Source organism: Canis lupus, chromosome 4 (genome assembly GCF_003254725.2).
Source record: "Canis lupus dingo isolate Sandy chromosome 4, ASM325472v2, whole genome shotgun sequence".
Taxonomy (NCBI): Eukaryota; Metazoa; Chordata; class Mammalia; order Carnivora; family Canidae; genus Canis; species Canis lupus.
In genome coordinates this window covers 25,762,252-25,784,558 of record NC_064246.1, presented here as the reverse complement: position 1 = coordinate 25,784,558, position 22,307 = coordinate 25,762,252, and the positions used below count along the sequence as shown (strand labels likewise).

Sequence of the window (22,307 nt, the reverse complement as noted above, 5' to 3'; positions counted from 1 at the left end):
ATCTGGGCATGGTGTCCCAGAGTCCAGAGTCCCTCACATTTAACTAGTCTTAAGAATCTACCACCTATCTTCTGTTGGAATAAAGAAGGGCTGGAGTGCCTGGGTGGCTCAGTCAGTTAAGCGCCTGCCTTCAACTCAGTTCATGATCCTGGAGTCCTGGGATCAGCCTACTTCTCCCTCTGCTCCTCACTCATCTCGTGCTCTTTTACTCCTCTCTCAAATAAATAAAATCTTAAAAAAAAAAAAATAGAGAAGGTCTAAGTTTCTTAAATTGCTTTTCAATCAATTCTCCCATATTTATCTGTACCTGGTCATGAAAAATGCTTGGTGCCACCTGTTTTGGGAGTTTTTCTAGAACTCTGCAATATAAATAAACTCACCTCTTGGACATTGCTGGTCACCATCCCTAATCTTACAATAGGCACTTACAGCTCTCTACTTTCCAAATTTTCATTATCACTGTTCTTAATTAATGGGATTATAGGGTTCCCCTTCATCTCCTTTTACTGTTGTTTCAGTGAAGTGTTGTGAGGAAATTTTTATTCAAGATCTGATTTATTTTGATGCAAAGTTTTCTAAAATGCATTATACATGTACATGCCTCTTTTTTCTGGATAAAAATTTAATTTTCTTTGGTAATTCAATCATGATTGTGAACACTGATTATTACACTGAACATGGTAATGACTTCAGGGACTACTGAGAAATGAAGGTTAAGCTCCAGACTAGTTTTTCCGTTATTTATGTTTGCTTTTTGAAGTGCTTCTGGTTCTTCTCTTGTCGCTGTTTTAAGTGGGCCTGCCTACAGACACATCCCTATCTCCTTCTAATTTTCTAATCATGATGTGCTAAAGGTCTTGGAAGTGTGTGACAATAGCTTCAGAAGCAGACTCTGAAACAAAGATCAGTGTGAAAGGGAGTAGGAATGCTCCCAAGAGAAAACCTTAGTATACTGAGGAAATGAGATCAGGAAGGCAAAGGAAGCAAGGCAAGGGTGAGATATTAAAGTCTAGTGGAGAAGCTATGTTAAAGGTTAACTACGGCTCAATCCTGTGTGGAATTTGGGAGACAGTGTAGGTCTGACCTAAAAGTTGTCCCAATTAGTGTGAAGAGAAATAAAATCTTTGTCTCAACTCATCAGTCAATGGTTAAGGGCTGTTGCTGGAGGGATGTAAACTCCTAAGCATGTTTGCCTCTATCTGCAAGCAGGCAAAATGTGTTCAACAGCCCGGATGCAGCTCTCCAACAGACACATCTGCTGGATTTTGGGGGTATCCGTGTGCAAGATAATGAAAAAGAGATCTGGGAGTGTATAGAGAGAACACTGACAGTACCTGCTACTATCCTCCTATGAATAAAGCTTAAATGCTTAAGAGCATGAAGATTTGTAGTGGGCAGCATTGTAGAGATGCAAAATTTGGCTTCAAATCCTCATCGCAAGCTGAAAATCACATATAGGTCTATATAAAACTTTGTACACAAATGTTCATAAGCAGCATTATTTGTAGTAGCCAAAAAGTGGATACAGGGGGTCCCTGGGTGGCTCAGCGGTTTAGTGCCTGGCTTCAGCCCAGGGCCTGATCCTGGAGTCCCGGGATCAAGTCCCACATCAGGCTCCCTGCATGGAGCCTGCTTCTCCCTCTGCCTGTGTCTCTGCCTCTCTCTCTCTCTCTCTGTGTCTCTCATGAATAAATAAATAAAATCTTAAAAAAAAAAAGTGGATACAACTAACCATTCATCAACTCATGAAGAGATAAACAAAGTATAGTATTATCATACAATGGAATATTGTTCTGTAATAAGGATGAATGAACTACTGATACATACTACTATATGGATGAATCTTGAAAACATGCTAAATGAAAGAAGTCAATCACAAAAAAAGGCCACATATTGTACGATTCCAAAATGTCTAGAATAGACAAATTCAGAGACAGAATATAGATTAGTGGTTGCCAGGGAACGGAGGGAGGAGGGAATGGAATGGGACTGATAATGGATAGGAATTTCTTTTTGGGGTGATGAAATGGTTCTGGAATTAGTGGTGATGGCTGCACAACTCTGTAAATACACTAAAAACTACTGAATTGGACACTTTACAAATAAGATCCTCATTTCTCTTCCAGGCCAGTTTTCCTCCTTTCTCCCACTACGCCACAGTTATAGTCATCTATAGAACCTGAGCATCTATTTTCTCATTTCTTCAAGATTTCAGCTTCTGGTTCACTAGCACTCTCTCCAAAACTTCTATTTTAACTTGAATTCTTCTCACTCACTTCTTTTTCCTTCCCCTCCTGTGACTTTGTCTTTTATTCTACTTCAATGACCCATGCCCAAGATTATAACGGGGATCTTATCCGAAGATAGTCTTTCATAATCTCAATTATATCTCAACGAATCCTATACTAACCAATGCCTTTTCTCTTTTCAGTTTAAGTCTTCTAGTACTCCAACACTGATAATTTTGAGCCCTAAAACCCACTGATCTTATAACATTTTCACTGTCCTTCACCTATCTCATAACCTCACGTTCCTTCTTAGCCACCTGAGTCCATGGTCAGTCATTATAATCACTCCCTTGCCTGGTTTTCCTTCATTATACTGCCTAGCAAAACTTCAGTCTTGCTTAAATTCAATCATCTACCTACTCCATACTTGTATGTGTGCAGTTGAGTGAGGAAGGAAAAACCCACAATGCCAATATGATTACTAACTTCAAGGAGGCTGTCAGTGCTGCTACTATATCATACAAGTCTATTCACTCTTATAGAGGACTATTTTATACCTCATTCTTATTCCTCAAATCATCATCCTTCTCTCCATTTTCTAACTCTGTTCACAGAGAATATAAAAACAATCAGGAGAGCATTTCCTCATGCTCTACCACCACCATCTAGCAAACTTCTACTTCTGCTTCTATATTTTCTATATTTCTCCTTGCCATGGATAAACAGTCATGAACAGCCCATTGCCTAAAATCAGCCTCTCCCACCCACTAGATCCCATCTCTTCTCACTTATTCAAGGACATGAAAACCATATCCTCTCTTTCCTCTAGTACTATTTCCCTCCCCCTCAAATTGGGTTCATTCTTATCATCAATAGAACAAACATACTATATAACAACATAGCCCATCCAAAACTAAAACCCTGGTGACTCTACATCCTTTCCTCCTCTTCCCAAGCTACAGCTCCATTTCTCTGCTACCTTTACAGAAAAACTTGTAAGACTTGATTATTTCCAACTTCTCTTTTCCCACTCTTGTTCTCTCTCATCAGTTCTTTGCCCACTTTTTAAAACTTTTCTGGGGGTATGAAAAGATGAAAGAATACTTTATGCCCTTCATCTAAATGCATCAACTATTTAGACTCCTCAGCAAGCAGGGAGTCCGACATGGGGCTTGATCCCAGGACCTCAAGATCATGACCTGAGCTGAAGGCCAACACTCAACCAATTGAGCCACCCAGGCGCCCCTACGTTAATTTTTTAAGATTAAAATTTATTTATTTGAGAGAGAGAAAGAAAGTGAGCATGAACAGGGGGAGAGAGAAGGAGAAGTAGACTCCCCCACTGAGTAGAGAGCCTGATGCGGGGCTTTATCCCAGGATCCTGAGGCCATAACTTGAGCTGAAGGCAGATGCTTAACCAACTCAGCCACCCAGGTACCTTTCCATATTTGTTTATTTCACTCCTTATATACATACTTACACACACAATTTTAGAAGAGACAGGCCCCACCCCCTGCAAAAAAGGTAGAGAAATTATGACACTTCTCTCCTAAATACTCCAACGTGTATCTCCTAAGAACAAGGATATCCTGAGGCACCTAGGTGGCTCAGTGGTTGGGTGCCCGCCTTTGCCTCAGGTCATGATCCCAGGGTACTGGGGTCAAGTCCTGCATCAGGGTCCCTGCAGGGAGCCTGCTTCTCCCTCTGCCTATGTCTCTGTCTCTCTCATAAATAAATAAACAAACAAACTTGAATAATAAAAAAAAGAACAAGGATATCCTCTTCATAACCCAATACACTATTACACCTAGGATACTATAACACTGATTAAGTGTTACACATCATTTAAGACGCAGTCCATATTCAAATTTTCCTAACTATCCCCAAAATGGCTTTCATTTTTTCTTGATATAGAATCCAATGCTCTTGGTTACAGTTCTTCAATATCCCTCTGTCTGGCTTTTGTTTGCTATTACATCGACATTTTTGGAAAGTCCAAAGATTTGTCGGATAATTTCCTCATGATTAGATTTAGGTTATATTTTTGGGGAGCAAGATTATTAGGTAATGTGAACATCACATCCAATGCACATGTCAGTTTGTCACACTGTAATGCTAACATTTGATCATTTGGCTAAAATGATGCATGTCAGATCATCAATTAAGAATACTTAATTATTCTCCCTGTAATTAATTAATATGTGGGATATTTTCAGAATATGTGAATATCCTTGACCTTCTACCTAATGCTTTTAGCACCCACTGATAACTTGCCTGAATCAATTACTATGTTGAATGTTCCAAATTAGGCCAGCTATGTTTATTCGTATTATTATTGAGGAATTTCCCCTCTTACCCCGCCATTTTTTATCACTATGGATTCACAGATTCTTATTCAATATATTATAATCCATTACCATCATTATGCTTTTTATGTTCTAATTGTCCCAGTTTGACCAGTGCAGGCCCCTTCAAACCAACTCATATGCTCTTTTGACATGCTTTCATTGGTTTTGTGCACTCCCCTGCTTTATGAAATAAGAGTTGTTTCACTCATTTTATACTTTCCTTGCCCCACACTTAAAACCAGTTCATATCAGTCCTGAGAAATCTTGCTTACTCTTCTTTATGATTAAATAGTACTCAGCTATATAGATGTACTATATTCAACCAGTTTTCCATGAATAAGCATTTAGATTATTTCCAATATTTATAGTTACTACAAATAATGTCACAATGAATAATTTTATACATAAGTTATTTCATATTTGTGGATATATATCTAGGTAAATTCCACTAAGTCTCATATTCTCTTTTGAACATATTACAATTAGCTTTTCTCTTATTAACTCTTGTGAAGGTCACATGTTGCTAAATCCAGTGGTCAATTATTCGCATTTTACTTGATCCCTCAGCAGCACTTGACACAGCTAATTATTAATTATTTCTACCCTCTTATAATACTTTTTTTTTTTTTTTTTGCTTGCAGGATACTACTTTCTTTCTCCTTACTTCTGGACTTACACGATCATGTTCTTGGGCTCCACCTTCAATCTTTTTCCCTTTCAAAACTCATTCTCTAGAAGACCTTATTTCACATCGTGGCTTTACCTATTCTGGCAACTTCCAAATTTCAGCTTACATCTTTCTGAACTCCAACTTATCTTTCAATTTCTTTTGTGACATTTGATTTAGTTAAAAGGTATCTCAAATTTGACATGTCCAAAACCAAACCCTTATTTTCCTCTCCAAGTCAGCTCCTTCCACAGTCTTCCCATCTCTATAAAGGGCAACTCCATCTTTCCAGGTGCTCAGGTTAAAAACCTTAGACTAATACTTGACTTTTCTTTTTCTTACACCTTATATGCAAATCTATCAGCAAGTCTTGTTGTCTGTGCTTTCTGAATATATGCATAGAACTTGACTCTTGGGATCCCTGGGTGGCGCAGCGGTTTAGCGCCTGCCTTTGGCCCAGGGCGCGATCCTGGAGACCCGGGATCGAATCCCACGTCGGGCTCCCGGTGCATGGAGCCTGCTTCTCCCTCTGCCTGTGTCTCTGCCTCTCTCTCTCTCTGTGTGACTATCATTAAAAAAAAAAAAAAAAAAAAAAGGACTTGACTCTTTCACATCATCTCTCCCACTACTCTTCATATAATTCACCTTATTTCTGTCTAGATGACTTCAATAATTCAATCCCTTCTTTCCCCACACCACATCCACACCCAGGCTATTCTCAACACAACTAGAGTTACCTTTTAAAATGAAGTTAGATTACTTTACCCTTCTCCTAAATACTTTGCAAAGGCTTCCCTTTTCGTTCAGAATGAAAGCTAAAGTCCATAGAATGGTCTACAAGTCACTATACTATCTGAATTCCTGTCTCCTCTCAGACTTCATCTCCAACTGGTCTCCCCATCTCTCACTTGCTGTTTCTTGAACATGGTAAGTATACTACCAATTCAGGATTTTTTCCACCTTACTGTTTCCTCTGCCTAGAATATTTTTTCCTCAGATATCCACATGCTTTCTTCCTTACTTCCTTAAGTTCTTCTGTTGGGGAGGAGATAAAGGGATCTAATAGTTTCTTAAACATTAGTTTTCACTTGATTCTTCTTATTTTAGCACCATCCTTTCACCTGCAGTATCCAGAGCTTTGAGAAATCTGCAACATAGACTGGGCTCAGTTTCCCTAACTGCTGTTTTATAATTAAGTTATTTTAGGTCTGTTAGTTGTCACTCATTCATCTACTTTTAAACTTCCAGAAATGTATGGCTGCTTTCTCCTCTCTGATCTGCTCCATCCTGGAGGATAGGCTTACAACTTAAACAAACAGAAATCTCTTTACCATACTTTTTGTCAGGGTTTGAGGAACAAAATGTTATATATATATGTCATTCTGCCATCTTAACACACATACTTTAATCCATTTCATTTTAAAAAACATATACAAATAAAATAAAATAAAATAAAATAAAATAAAATAAAAAACATATACAATAGGACACTTTCAGAAGCGTAAAATATTTTATAAAAACAAATCTCTACAAACTTTAAAAGCTTAAAAATTACCAAAATAAAAACTAAGAGTTTTGAATTTCATTCTATTCCTATTTTTCATATGCATATACTATATTCTTTTTAATGTATTCTGCATTTCATAACAACAAGAAGATACAATCAATAATTCAGTGTGTACTATTTTTGATAATTCCAATTGATTTGGTGATATAGGAGCCCTCCCCACATTTTTGGAAAAGCTGAACCCCGTTCCTCATTAAAAAAGGTAACCAAATTCCGTTTATTATAGACAACATTCCAGGAAAACCTTTTATAACCTGAAATGCTCAAGGAGCTATAATACAGCTATAAAAAAATAAACTAAGCAGTAGCCTTTCCCACTCATCTAGGCTTAAGGTTTAAATTACAAATTTTAAATTTGTTAAATTACAAAAAGGCAACTTCAAAGCATTCCTTCATATATTACCAGATAAAGTAAACGGAAAGTATGTGTAAACCAAAATAATAAACAATATAATTGTCATAAATACATTATCATTGTTGCTGTTATAGCAAGTTTCTACAAACTTGGCAGGCAACTAGAAACAAAACTTACCTGTCTAAGAAGATATCTGGGAGTGGTGGGTAGGTCTGCATATCAGGCACTCTCTCATGGACTATTACCATAATGAAAGATGTAAACCCAAATACTATAAAAACATATATACAACTCAATATGGTCTTCCAGTACTCTGGGTCCAATCTTCGAATAGAATGTTTGTTTTTACCATTCATGTACTGGTATTGATCAGAATTCAAATCAGTGATGGGTCCATCACAGTCATGTGAAGGCTCCCCATTACAGAGCCACTCTGTGCTCTGAAGAGCACTGATGAAAGGTGCCATGGAACCCATGGGACTGTCACTGTTGTATCCCATCTCTTCTAAAACATCAATATGTATTTTCTGCAATTTTCGGACTGAGAGCATTAACCTTTTAATGTCCCCTAAGATTTTGATTTCCAGAGGAGGAGACCGGAGATCATATTCAGTCAAAGTTAGTAATGTGATTCCATCAAGTCGGTGCTTATTACATAAAACGTCCACATATTCAAAAAAGCCTTCATCCTTCAGCCAAACAGCTACATGCTTGGTAGTCCAGCGACGAATGCAGAGGTGATTAGGAACAGCCATTTCTTCCTCCACTGCCTGTCCAGGGAAAACAAAACAAAAACTTCAGTGTGTCCTAAGAACTCCTTTAAGAACAAATATATGTAAACATATCAGAAAAAATAATTTATCTACATTGATCTATTGGCTTCTAGAAGAAAGTAAAAAGAACAAAAATTACTCAATGATGATTGGTTTTCAGTAATTAATATTCTAATAATTGTAAGCATATAACCCCAACAGCGGAAGGAAGGCTAATGACTAAACATTTTTATAAAAAATTACTCTGTAAACGGCTTTTCCATACCATAGCAACCACAAATTAGAAAAAGCCTAGTGTTGAGGGGATCCCTGGGTGGCTCAGTGGTTTAGCGCCTGCCTTCAGCCCAAGGCGTGATCCTGGAGTCTCAGGATCGAGTCCGTCAGGCTCCCTGTATGGAGCCTGCTTCTCCCTGTGCCTGTGTCTCTGCCTCTCTCTCTCTCTCATGAATAAATAAATAAAATCTTAAAAAAAAGAAAAAGCCTAGTGTTGAGAATTGAGAAAAATCCCATTTTAATGTTTTCATAAAATGAGATATTACAGATATGCGATACAAATTTCAGAAATCTTCATGTTTGATGGAAAAATTATCTCCCACTCCTCCAAAATGAGAAAACAAAAACAAAAACAAAAAATGTCACAAAAGCAGATAGATAACTAGTTTTAGGAAACCCCTTAAATATATTTCTATCCACTAAACAAATGATTTCTACAACACAAAGCCTGTAAACTAGATATACATATCTATAAATATCTTAATAGCTCAGTTCTTTCTATACTTTGAATATACCATTATAGAACTGAATAATCAATTTCTTCTTAAACTACCACTGAGAATTCAGTGGTAAAATTTTCAAAAGAAAACTGTCATTTCGACATACTCATATATTTGAGGACCCAAACTTTGTATTGTGATTATAAAAGGCCAATAATGTACTGTTTCAAAAAAGTACTAATAATTTTTACTACTTTGATCCACATAGTTCTGTTTATGTTTCTTTTTCCATTTTAAAAGTTTTAGCAACTTGGGCCTCTATCAAGTTTATGAGATACACAGGAGACAAAGGCCTACATTAAAAAAAAACAAAAACAACAACAACAAAAAAACCTATTTCCCTAAAGTACTTTTCTCAATTACTAAAGCATGTGGGTTTTCTGACATTTTCCAGATTTCTAAACATCATATTTCCTTCTGAGATGATTTTTTAAATACACAGTAAGCAAACTTTAAAGCATAAAAACAACAATAAAGAATGATACAAGAAATACCCATGTGCTCACTACCCAGCTTGAAAAAATATAAAATAATTCCAATACAGATGTACTACTTCCTAATCTGGTTATTAGTCATACAGGTATGTTCACTTTGTAAAAATTAAAGAAACTATATACTTACAATCTACACTTTTCTCTAAATAAGTTAAACTATATTTTAAAAGTTTGCTTTAAAAAGCCAAAAACAAAACATCAATACAAGTGAATACCACTCTCTGATATCGTCCCCACCTCCTCTTCCCAGATGAAATAATTCTTGATTTTTAGTGTTTATCATTTCCTTTAACATGCATATTTGGCTATGAAAAATCTATGCTTACTTATGCTGAGAAAAGTAAAAAAACAAAACAAAACAAAAAAACAGCTACTCTTCTACATTCTTCCCATATCCACACAAACTCTTTCCATGAAGATTCATAATCACTTGAAAAACGCAGATACTTAACTACATGAGTACCACTTACACCATCAGAAATATTCAGCCAGCAAGAAACACTGACTAAATATTTCTTAATTACTAAAGAGCAATCCTAGTTCTTGGAAGCCTTAAATCATATTTTGTTTCCAAACAGAGTTTTCATATTATCAATCCACAACAGCTTTTCAGTCTTAGGAAATTAGTAACACATCCAACTATAAGGATCTGTATGTTTTAAAAGGCTAATTCTTATATGCTATAGAACTACAAAAAGCTTTTATTCAGCTCTTTTTAGCTACATTGCCATCCCCAAGGCCATGGAATTACACATTTTATGCAGTTTAACATTGAATTTTATACACACTAATGCGTATCATTTTACATATATACTAAATTCCATTAAAATATGATTTTGCTATGTTTTATTTCATACATATATACTCAGATGTTTCATCCCACTCACTACATACATGTGTTTTCCCCAAGATATGCTCTGAATACATTACTTTATCTTTGAATATCCAATAAGCACATGCTACAAACTCTGCAGCAGTTACAATATGTAAATTTGGGAAGCTCATCTCACACAAAAAGGCCAGATTTCTTCTGCTGCCTTTCTCTGTTCTCAAATAGCTTACCACCAAAGGATTCCAAGTCACTCCCATCCTTGTAGCATTATCCTCCAGTATGTCTCATACACTGCTGAAAATGATCTTCTCTTTCATGCCTCGCTGCCACTGCTGTCTTATATCACCAGTTCTCTATATCCTCAATCAGGCTAACAAATAGGCTTTGAAGCTGGTGTTTTAGCTGCTAGAAAATATGAGTTACACAAGGAAGCCTTCTGGAAGTCTTTGAGGCTGCTGTGGTAATGCCCTAAGAACATGACACACTCAACTGATGTGCTTCATCAGGTCAGGACATGTCCTTTAATTGTATGCTACTGCATATAGTTAGAGACTATATTTAGCTAACCCTGTGAAAACCTGCACTAAAGAGGTATATTAAAAAGATGATAAAAGGCTTTAGCGTCAATTTAATATTTATGTTGTGCCATAGAAACTACATGAAACAGGAGACTTTGAACAAACCTATGACAGCTTAAGTTTCACACAAATCCAAAAAATGAAGAAATAGGTTAGTAGTTAAATTTTTAAGAATACTTTCAGCTTTCAGGTTTTTTGTTATTGTTTTTTGAGGAGGGGACGGGCAGAAGGAGAGCAAAGAGAATTTCAAGCTAGCTCCACATCCTGTGTAGAGCCCAATGAAGGACCCTATCTCATGACCCAAGCCAAAAATGAAGAGCCAGAGCTTAATGGACTGAGCCACCCAGGTGCCCCAGAACATTTTCAGCTTTAATCAATAATTATTATGAATCAATTATCAGTTAAAGGGACTCTTTCTGTTCAAGATATAAGAGGGACAAAATTACCCTTCAGCCTCAAATAACTAAATAATAAACAAAATATATGGTGGGAGAAACACCAGCTTCAAGACATTCGGCACTGGGGGGATCCCTGGGTGGCTCAGCGGTTTAGCACCTGCCTTTGGCCCAGGGCGCGATCCTGGAGTCCTGGGATCAAGTCCCACGTCAGGCTCCTGGCATGGAGCCTGCTTCTCCCTCCTCCTGTGTCTCTGCCTCTCTATTTATCATAAATAAATCTTAAAAAAAAAAAAAAAAAAAAAAAAGACATTGGGCACTGGACAAAAAAGATTGCTAAGAGACGGGAAACAAAGTGAACTCTATTGCCCCAGCTTACTGCCTTGAGAGTTTCCAAGTCATGCGTGGCACAAGACACAAAATGGGTGAGGCCTGGCAGACGTGCTGAGTTGAGAAGATGGAGCTGAGAGTCTGGGGAGATCCAGGTGGCTAGTGTTCATGAAATAGAATACTGGAGAGGAGAAAGATGCACAGAACTAGTTATGGACTGAATGTTTGTGTCTCCTTAAAATTCGAATGTTGAAATCCTAGGCTACAAGTAGGAGGTGATCAAGTCATGAGGGCAGAACTCCCATAAATGGGGGTTTAGTTCCCTTATGAGAGATATCCTAGGGAGTTTTATCACCCTTCCACCATCTAAAGACATAGCTAGAATATGACTACGAAGAAGGAGGCAGGTCCTCACCAGACACCAAATCTACTGGGCTTTGATCTTGGACACTACAGCCTCCAGAACTGTGAGAAATAAGCGTATTTTGTTTAAGCCACTCAGTCTACAGTATTTTTGTTATAATAAGCCAAAAGGACTAAGACAAAACCCGAGAGATCTGCAGAGACTCTCCCTTGAATATGCAGCTGAATACTGATCACATATACATGAGGAAACAAAACAGGACAGAAAAAAAGAACCACCCAGTATATATACAAGACCAATAAAAGTTTCTACCCCAAAGACTGAAAAAAAAAAAAAAATCTCACAATTCATGGGGCATTGGCGTAAAGTGCACAGGAAAATCTTGCTACAGTAGTGGGGCAAAATTAATCCTAAAGCAGCAGTCATTCAACTTGGGGTAATTTGCTAAGGGAAGGGACCTGTAAATAGGAATTACCATACAATAAATAAGGGACCTGTAAATAGGAATTACCATACATTATTTTCTACTGCTATGTAGTAAATTACCTTAAACTTAGTGGCCATCCACATTTCTTGTACATGGCCTCTTCTTATTCTGATAACCAGTAGCTTCTCCTATGTTGAATTCCCCTTGTGCCTGGAATCTCTCCAGGAAAAACATATTCCTTCTTAAGGGCTGGCCTGATGAAGTCAGGTCCACCAAGAATAATCTCTGTTTCTTAGTCAACTGTGTTATATAACATAATCTAATTACAGCACTGATAGCCCATCAGTTTACAGGTCCCGTTCATTATTATACAACAGTCATTGGAGGTCATTTTAAAATTTTGTCTATCATACTACCCTAAATCAAGACAAAGTGGTAGTGGCAAAAAGATAAACAAATGGAAAAGAATGGGGAATTTGGAAACAGACTTACATAAAAAGATAACTAATTTCCTACAAATGTACAAAGACAATGAAGGGTAGTCTTCATCAAATAGTATTGGAAAAAATGGATATCCATATGCAAGAAAAATCAATCCATATCTCTCACCACATATAAAAAGTAACCCTAAATGGATCTATAAACCAAATCTAAAAATCCAACATTAGAAAACATCTAGAAGAAAACATAAGAGAAAATCTTTCTGATCTTAGGTTAGGTCAAGATTTCTTAGCTATGATACTATAAAAGAATAAGTTGATAAACTGTACTTCATTTGTCTAGGCAGGAGACTGAAGGCCTTTTATGGTTTTTAGTCTGCAAATTTCTGCACTGTTTGAATCTTTTATAGCAATGTAGTTCTATAATACAAAAAGAAAATACATAAAAGCAATATATATTCATTGAAAAACTTTTTTTTTTATTTCTTTTAAGATTTTATTTATTTTTTCATGAGAGACACAAAGAGAGGCAATGACATAGGCAGAGGGAGAACCAGGCTCCCCACAGGGAGCCCAATGTGGGACTCGATCCCCGAACTGGGATCACGCTCTGAGCTAAAGGCAGACACTCAACCGCTGAGCCACCCAGGCATCCCCATTAAAGAACATTTAAAATGTAACTTTAGGGCAGCCCCAGTGGCTTAGTGGTTTAGCGCCGCCTTCAGCCCAGGGCATGATCCTGGAGACGCCAGATCGAGTCCCACGTCAGGCTCCCTGCATGGAGCCTGCTTCTTCCTCTGCCTATTTCTCTCTCTCTCCGTCTCAAATAAATAAATAAATAAATAAAACTTTAAAATTACCTTTGAGAAGTATTATTTATGATTTGTTATAGATCTCTTTCACACAGAATTTCCTATAAAGAGAAATCATACCACAAATAATTCTGCTTCATTTTACTTAGCATTATTATAAAAATTCTATCTAATGTTATTAAATTATCTTTTGAAAAGGACATTTCATTCTATGGCTATACAATAGTTTGTCCATCTCTCCATTGTTGGCAATTGTTCACAATTTTATTACTATTACAAACAGGACTGCTGAGTCTTACATTAAATTTCTAGGAGTGGAATAACTGTTATCAAAAAATCTGAAGTGTTGGGATCCCTGGGTGGCGCAGCGGTTTGGCGCCTGCCTTTGGCCCAGGGTGCGATTCTGGAGACCTGGGATCGAATCCCACATCGGGCTCCCGGTGCATGGAGCCTGCTTCTCCCTCTGCCTATGTCTCTGCCTCTCTCTCTCTCTCTCTCTGTGACTATTTTAAATTAAAAAAAAAAAAAAATCTGAAGTGTTAAAAAAAATCTAAGCGTTCACATACTAATGTCATTAAAGCTTGATTCACATTAAAAAGCACTGCGTGCAAAGCTTGTACTTATCTAAAATGTAATTAGTATGTATAAAGGAAACATTTCAATTTGAGATAAAACTTTAAAGTTTATTCTGAAATCATGAGCTATTAAGAAATTAATTATCAAAGTGCTTTATCATCAAGGCACGGAGAGAATAAATAGTCCACTCCTGCAGAATCTCACTATCAATAAGCATTAGTCAAACAGTTCCAAGTCCTAGATGACAGATAAACAAAAGGAGCTGACTGTTCTGTACAGAGTGGAACAAAAGCTATCTTACGGGTGGCTCTGGTTAGAAATTTTTGAAACCTATTAAAAAAAAGTAATTTTCAGCCCAACTCTTTTATTTATTAGCATGTTTATTTCTTTTCTCTCTGAATTTAGTTTGTACTAATTAGAAATTTCACCAGCCTGAGAGCAAAAGGGCTTAGTGCATTTTCTATAATGACCTTATCGCCATACTTAATAAAATGAGGGACGCCTGGATAGCTCAGTGGTTGGGCGCTTGCCTTTGGCTTAGGTTGTGATCCTGGGATCCAGGATTGAGTCTCGTATCGGGCTCCCGGCATGGAGCCTGCTCCACTCTCTGTCTGTGTCTCTGCCTCTCTCTCTGTGTCTCTCATGAATGAATAAATAAATCTTTAAAAAAAATGAAAAAAGCTCATCATAAGAACTTTAAATCTGGTATTTTTCTTAACAGTAGTGTAGCTATTCTTTTATTAATATGCCTTTAATGCATTCCATTAGAGTGACCCAAGTCTCTTCGCAAAAATATAAATAAACCAGGTATGTTCTACTATATTAAAATTAAAATACGTATGTTAGTTCTGACAAACTGAGTACAACCAGTCCAAAATAGCAAAAGGAGATAATGAATATCAATAAACTTCTTCCCCGACTCCTCCTTGTTGAAGCTATCTGTTGTGCTCCACCCTACCTCTGTATCACCAGCTGCAGGACAATCTGGCCACCACTGAGAACAATTTAACTAAAAGGAACATTACCTTCTGTGAATCACCAGTGACTCAATATCCGTGACAAATATGATGAATTTGCCGCTCAGTATCTTTTCCAATTTCCTTCTCGTTGTTTTCTGCTACTACAGAGGTTGAAAAGCTAAAAATTATTCCCCAGAATCCCTTGCAACTAGTGTTCTAAACGTGAGTAGAAGCTCTGACATTAGATACAGAAGGCAGAAAGTAGGAGTCATTTTCCTTAAAGTTTTGGCTATTTACAAGACAGACCGTGTAAATATTGGTTTTGTGTGTGTGTGCACATAATTCTCCAGTTTTCATTAACTATTGGGTGTAAGGAAGCAGCTTTAGTTGTGGAGCAGCAATACTGGCTTTCCAACACCTGCATCAGATATGATGCTATGTTCTTTGTTTTGTGTTTGCTACGTACATTCACATGGATGCACAACCATCACCACCATCCACTTCCAGAACTTTTTCATCATCCTAAATGAAAATTTTGTATCCATTAAATAACCCATTATCTCCTCTTTCCTCACCCTGCAACAACCACAAGCCTACTTTCTGTCTCTATAAATCTGATTATACTAGGTACCTCATATAAGTGGAATCATACATATTTGTCTTTTTGTCTGCTTTTTTTCCTTAGCATAATGTCTTCAAGATTCCCATGTTGTAGCATGTGACAGAATTTCCTTCCTTTTTGAGGTTGAATAGTATTTCATTGTATGCATAGATCACATGTTCTTTATCCATGCATTCTTCAATAGACATGGGTTGCTTTCAACTTTTGGCTACTGCAAATAATGGTTCTATAAACATGAGAGTACAAATACCTGCTCAAGTCCTGTTTTGCTTCTTTTAGGTATATACCCAGAAGTAGAACTGCCGGGTCATTTGGTAATTCTGCTTACTTTTTTCAGAAATCACCATACCATTTTTCAAAGAATCTGTATCATTTTACATTTCTACCAGCAATGTACAAGTATTCCAATTTTCTATATTCTCACCAACACTTGCTATTTTGTTTCTTTTCTAACAACAGTCATCCTAATGGATATAAAGGGATATCTCATTACGGTTTTTATTTGATTTCCATAATGATTAGTGATGTTGAGCATCTTTTTATGTGCTTACTAAACATCTGTAATCTTCTTTAGAGAAATGTCTATCCAAGTCCTTTGCCCATTTTTGAATTGAGTTGTCTGTTTTTGTTGTTGGTGAAGTGGTATGTTCTTAAAACTAACAGTTCCAAGCTGGCCTCCTAATTCTAAACCTTTGCTGATTATGGCAAAGGTAGCACTTTTGGCACACCATTTCAAATCTTATTATAGAAGTCATTCCTAGCAACCCAGCCCAGAGCCTAGGAGTTTCTATCTCTTGCAACTGAACCCTAACTGAATATACCAGTATGGGCCCTTCAGTCTTCCAAGTTATCATCCTTCAAAGCAAGTGAAGTACCCAAGGTTTCAACCTCTCTCATAAGTTCCACATTTTAGTTCAATTCTAGGTAAGGCAAGTAAATTTATGCTATTTCCTTCAATGTCCTGGGAAACTAATTAAGCAGGATATGGTTTCATCTGCTCTTTTCATTATATGCATATAATCTTGCATTATCTTTGGAATGAATGACACGTTTTATTTCAGTAAGCTGTATGATTTATCTCTCAATCAAGCACATTGTGCCAGTGGAAAAAGACTAAACAATAAAATGTCCTGTTAATAATATAAACACAACAAAGGCTCTCATCTGGCCATTTCATCTATTAAGTAGGTTCAACTCTATCAAGAATAAGAAAGTAGGATCCCTGGGTGGCGCAGCGGTTTAGCGCCTGCCTTTGGCCCAGGGCACGATCCTGGAGACCCGGGATCGAATCCCACGTCGGGCTCCCGGTGCATGGAGCCTGCTTCTCCATCTGCCCATGTCTCTGCCTCTCTCTCTCTCTCTCTCTCTGTGACTATCATAAATAAATAAAAATAAAAAAAATTAAAAAAAAAAAAAAGAATAAGAAAGTAGACAAGTGTCCTATGGCTTCCGGCCAGCCTCAGGTCTCCCAGGAGCATGGGGAAAATGAAGGGGGTGTGGGCCCAGTTGCACCAGACTACCCATGGTGGGGTGGGAGCGTGGAATAAAGTAGACAAATGGCACACTACAAATTAAAGAAAGGGGAGATACAGCTCATGCTCTCTGTCACTAGCAGGGAGCCTGCTTCTCTCTCTCTCTCTCTCCCTTTACCCCTCCCCCTGCTCATACTTTCTCTCTCTTTAATAAAATTTTTAATAAATAAATGTGCAAAAAATGAAGTAGCAATCAAAATAATAACCTAATGCCCCAATGCCCTTTAAACAGGATTATTAGAAACAAAACAAAAACCTCTCCCTTTACACTAGTTATTTCATTAAGAGTATACTCTTGGGGTGCCTGGCTGGCTCAGTCAGTGGAGGATGTGACTCTTGATCTTGGAGTTGTGAATTTGAGCCCCATGTTTGGTGTAGAGGTTGCTTAAAAATAAGATCTTAATTCTTCAGGCCTTCAGACAGTTTTACATCAACAAATTCAGAATGTCTAAATGCCAAGAGATAACCCCTGGTTACTAATTTGATAAATTCATAAGGAATCAGGATCTGGTAACCAGCCTCAAAGATTCAAAACTTGATCTTGTCATTACCCCAGAGTTGATCAAACCAAGGGAGACTAACAGCAATCTAGAAGGTACTGATAGATAAACTAGAATGCTACTTCAGTGTCTAGAAGGAATACTCAAGAATCTTGTTCCAGGCAGACTCTTTCAAAACTTTGAAGTCTTAGGAAGCTGATTGATTGACTGATATTTATTTTTATTCATGAGAGACACACACAGAGAGAGAGAGAGAGAGCTAATTTAATTAAGCTAATTTAATAATCAGAATGTTACTTATAGAATAAGCAATCAAGCAAAGAAAAGCAGATGATTTTAAGCAAAATTTAATCCAGATTCTTTTGAGACTTAATGTAAAATGTCTGTGCCTCAAAGAGTATCTGTCTAGAAAAAGTTGTTCCTATCTCCCAGTTTCTCTATCTCCTGCACAAAGAGGGATATAAAAAAAGCCTTTGACTTCTCCTTTGCCTATGCTCCAAGGAATTTATATATACAATGCTTTTCAACTTGGCTACATATTAGAATAACATGAAGTTTAAAAACATGCCTGTTTCACTGCCCATGCCCACTCCAAGACAACTGGATCACAATCCCTGCCTGGATAGAAGTTTGACATCTGCATTTTTAAAAAGCCTCTCAACTGATTCTGAAGCATGGTGTTAGACCATCCAGTCTAATTCTGCTTGTTCTTCTATTTCTGGTTTGGCTAACATTTAATCTATTTTCTTTCTTTTCTTTTCTTTTTTTTTTTTTACATTTAATCTTTCAAGTCCTTTCATAGACATCTTATTTCATCCATTATGTGTTGATTTTGTGTTGAGTAGCTGTCTCTCTTATAATCTACATGATACACCTGAATGAAACAGTGAAACATATACATAAAACAGTAAAGTATCACATTCTAGGGATGACTGCTCACAATATTAAGAAAAATTGCAGTTATTTCACATTAAAAATATTTCTTTAGAGTCTGTTTATAATACTGAAAACTAATACCCAGAAAACAGAGAATTTTTATTTTTTAAAAGACTTATTTATTTGAGAGAGAGAAAGAGAGAAAAAGAACAAGTGGAAGAGGGGCAGAGGGAGAGAATCTTTAAGCAAACTCCCAGCTGAGCAGAGAGCCCATTAGATCATGACCTGAATGGAAATTAAGAATCAGATGCTTAACCACTGAACCACCCAGACACCCTGAGAATTTTTATTATTTTAAATAACCGATCAAATTTATCCACAATTTATGTTTCTGATAACTAGAATAAGGAAATAAGTCTTCAAAATATATTAAGAATGGTAAAAAAAAAAAATCTATAATAAACATTTTTAAATTTAAACCCTGGCAGGATTTAAGAGCTTTATTTTTAACCCATCCTTTAACTTTAAGGAAAAACAGTATGATATGGTGAAGAGCAGTGAATTGGTTGTCAAAATTCTTGGAGCTTAGTTTCAATAATATTAACTCTGTAGATGACTTAAAACAGTCTAAACTTTTTTGCATCTAGATACCTTATCTGTAAAATGAGGTAGGAAAGAGTGAGCTAATAGAAGGAAACTAACATTTATGAACATCTATTATATGTCAGACACCATCCAGGGTGATTTCACTTAATAATAATAACATTAATAATAATAGCAATAATAATTCCTGCTTGATCTTTGCCTAGTTGCTTTAGGGACTCTGCCTGGCTGAACCTGTTTCATCTTTTATTAAGATTTTATTTTTAAGTAATCTTTATATCCCAACTCACACACTCTAAATTCTGAACTGTGTTCAGTGCATTTTCAGGAAGTAACAAGAGGCAATAGCTAGATTAGCTAACATCTTAAGACATTTAAGCAGTGCCAGGAAGTGTTCTAAGTGTTTTACTTGTATGCTCAAATTCTCACAACCATATAAAGTAGGAATTAGTATCTTCCTCATTTTACAGATGAGATAACTGAGACAGATGGATTAAATAACTTACCAAGATAAATGTGTACCAGTAATTAGTACAGACAAGTTTTCAACCCAGGCAATCTCATTTCAAAGTCCATGTTCTTACTACACCAAACCATCTCATGTAAGCTGAAGGCTCTTGTAATTCTATAGGGATTGAATCTCATAAATACTAAACATTTTCTAGTTTTCAGCAGAGGAATTTATCAAAGGTCTTCAGTTACATAAAGATTACATAAATGAGACTGCCTAATGATGAAAGCTTTTGCATCACAAATTTTACACTACTGTTCAGTCTCAAACATTTACTGTCTGCTATATACAGATGTCAGGTAATAAGGCACTGGGGATACAGACAGTATTAAAATGCCCTCATGTTGTGTTTGTTCACCTATTAAATATTTATTGTGCACATACCATGTGCAGGGTATTGCACTAGGCAAGTGGCACTTACCTAGATGAATCTGAAACAGATCCTGCCCTCGCTGATTTTAATCTAAAAGGGATATTAAAGAAAGTCATTTTTTTTCAAAAGGTGAAATGAATTACAGCTGTAGTTCTTTATAAACACTAGCTCATTTAATTCATAAAACAATACAAACAAAATAGTTTACTTATGAAACATGTTTTAAAAATTAGAAAAGTTAAAGGAGTTGGAAAAGAGAAGTTATTTCCATTTAGTGAGCTCAGAAGAGTTCTTGGAAGTGACATCTGAGCTGAGCCTTTAAGGAGAGCTGAAACTGTGGATAGAGATGGAGAAATAAAAGTACACTAGTAGAGGAAAACTGCATGAGTGAAGGTACAAAGACAGAAAACAATGGAGAACCATTAGTGTCAATAGGGCATAAGGGAGTATTGAGATATTAAGCTGAAAATATAAATTGGGGCTAGATCATGAAAATCTTTAATTGTCAAGTTCAGGACATTCTACAATGGGGAGCCACTAGAGATTTTTGAACAAGATGACATCATGAGTGTGCTTTAAAGAGAGTAACTGTCAGAAAAATGTAAAACACACTGTGAAGATTGAAGCTAGCATAAAACTATTTAACAGAATGAAGGAAGGAAACGGCTTCTAAAAAACAGATAAGAGATGAAGGAAATACCACAGCAGATGAAAAAATGGCAGTGATTGCACTCTTTCTGACAAATACATTTTTAAAAACAGTATATGTGGACTTCTGTTTGTGGAAAGATGGAGTAGAAATACTTTTTCCTATTACTCCCTGGATGAACCACATACCTGAGAAAGGCCTCATATCTAGAACATATAAAAAATTGCCAAAATTCAACAGTTAAAAAAAAAAAATCCAGTGAAAAAATGGGCAAAAGACATGAATGGTTTGTCATCAAAGAGTATAGATGGGGATCCCTGGATGGTTCAGTGGTTTGGTGCCTGCCTTCGGCCCAGGAAGTGGTCCTGGAGTCCTGGGATCTATTCCCACATTGGGCCCTCTGTGTGGAGCTGCTTCTCTCTCTGCCTGTGTCTCTCATGAATAAATAAATAAAATCTTAAAAAAAAAAAAAAAAGAGGATAGATGAATGGCAGAGAAGCACATGAAAAGATGTTCACCATCACTAGCTGCTAGGGAAATGCAAATTAAGACCACGGTGAAGTACTGATAAACACCTGTTGAACAGCTAAAATAAATTGTGCCAATATGGAATGTTGTCAAGGATGCAGAGAAACTAGACCTCTCCCATACTGCTCGGGAAAAGTAAAGTTGTACAGCCATGCTGGATGATAGTTTGGCAATTTCTTTAAAGACAGAGCATACATTTATCATACAACTTAGCAACTGTACTCCTGGGCATTTATCCCAAAGAAATGAAAGCTAAGGTTCACACAAAAACCTGTATATAAATGTCCCTAGCTTCATTACTTTTTACTTTTCATTACCTTTAAAAAAAAAAAAAAAGATTCTATTTATTTATTTGAGAGAGAGGAGAAAGAGAGAGATGAGCAGCAGGAGGGGCAGAGGGAGAAGCAGACTCTCCGCTGAGCAGGGAGCCTAATGTGGGTCTCGATCCCAGGACCCAGAGGTCATGACCTGAGCCAAAGGCAGATGCTTAACCAACTGAGCCACCCAGGCCTCCCCTTAGCTTCATTACTTGTCATAGCCAAAACGTGCATAAAAATAAAATATCTCAAAACATGTGAACAGTTAAACTGTGGTACATCCATACCATGGAATACTACTCAGCAATAAAAATTAATAAACTATGGATATACACACAGTCAACGGGTCTCAAGGGCATTGTGCTAAGTGAAAAAAGTCCATTTCAAATGGTCACATACAATATGACCCCCTTTATAATATCCTCAAAATAATAAAATTATGCAGGTAGAAAACAGATTAGAGGTTGCCAGAAGTTAGAAAGAGTGTGTCAGGGGTGTGGAGGTTACCCCAAGGGAGATCTTTATTGTGATGGAATAATTCTATGTGTTTTAAACATGTTTTTAGGCAAAAAAAAATCTCTAAATCCAATGTGGGGCTTGAACTCACAGCCCTGAAATCAAGAGTCACATGCTCTTCCAACTGAGCTAGCCAGGTGCCCCTCTGTATTTGGATTGGTGCAATGTTTAAATAAACCTACTCATAATAAAATGATACACAACTATATATGCAGTTTTGAACCAATTCCTGGTCTCGATACTGTACTGTAACTATGTAAAATATAACTAGTGAGGCAACCTGAGTGAAAGGTAAATGGGATCTCTCTGTACAATCTATACAACTTCTTGTGAATCTAATTATTTCAAAATTAAAGTTTAAA

The 22,307-nt window shown here is 36.8% G+C and overlaps 1 protein-coding gene across 3 annotated transcripts in view; it reads right to left on the bottom strand.

The window, feature by feature from the left end:
* The window catches only part of SAMD8 (sterile alpha motif domain containing 8), a 49,506-nt gene that overhangs the window by 17,633 nt on the left and 9,566 nt on the right, over positions 1-22,307 (bottom strand). For 2 of the 3 annotated variants that reach the window (XM_025434372.3, XM_025434374.3), the window contains exon 2: positions 7,343-7,935. In XM_025434372.3, the coding sequence (XP_025290157.1) occupies positions 7,343-7,935 (593 nt within the window). Of the gene's footprint in view, positions 1-7,342; positions 7,936-19,983; positions 20,026-22,307 lie in introns of all 3 variants that reach the window. The other variant, XM_035715330.2, reaches the window with a different exon arrangement.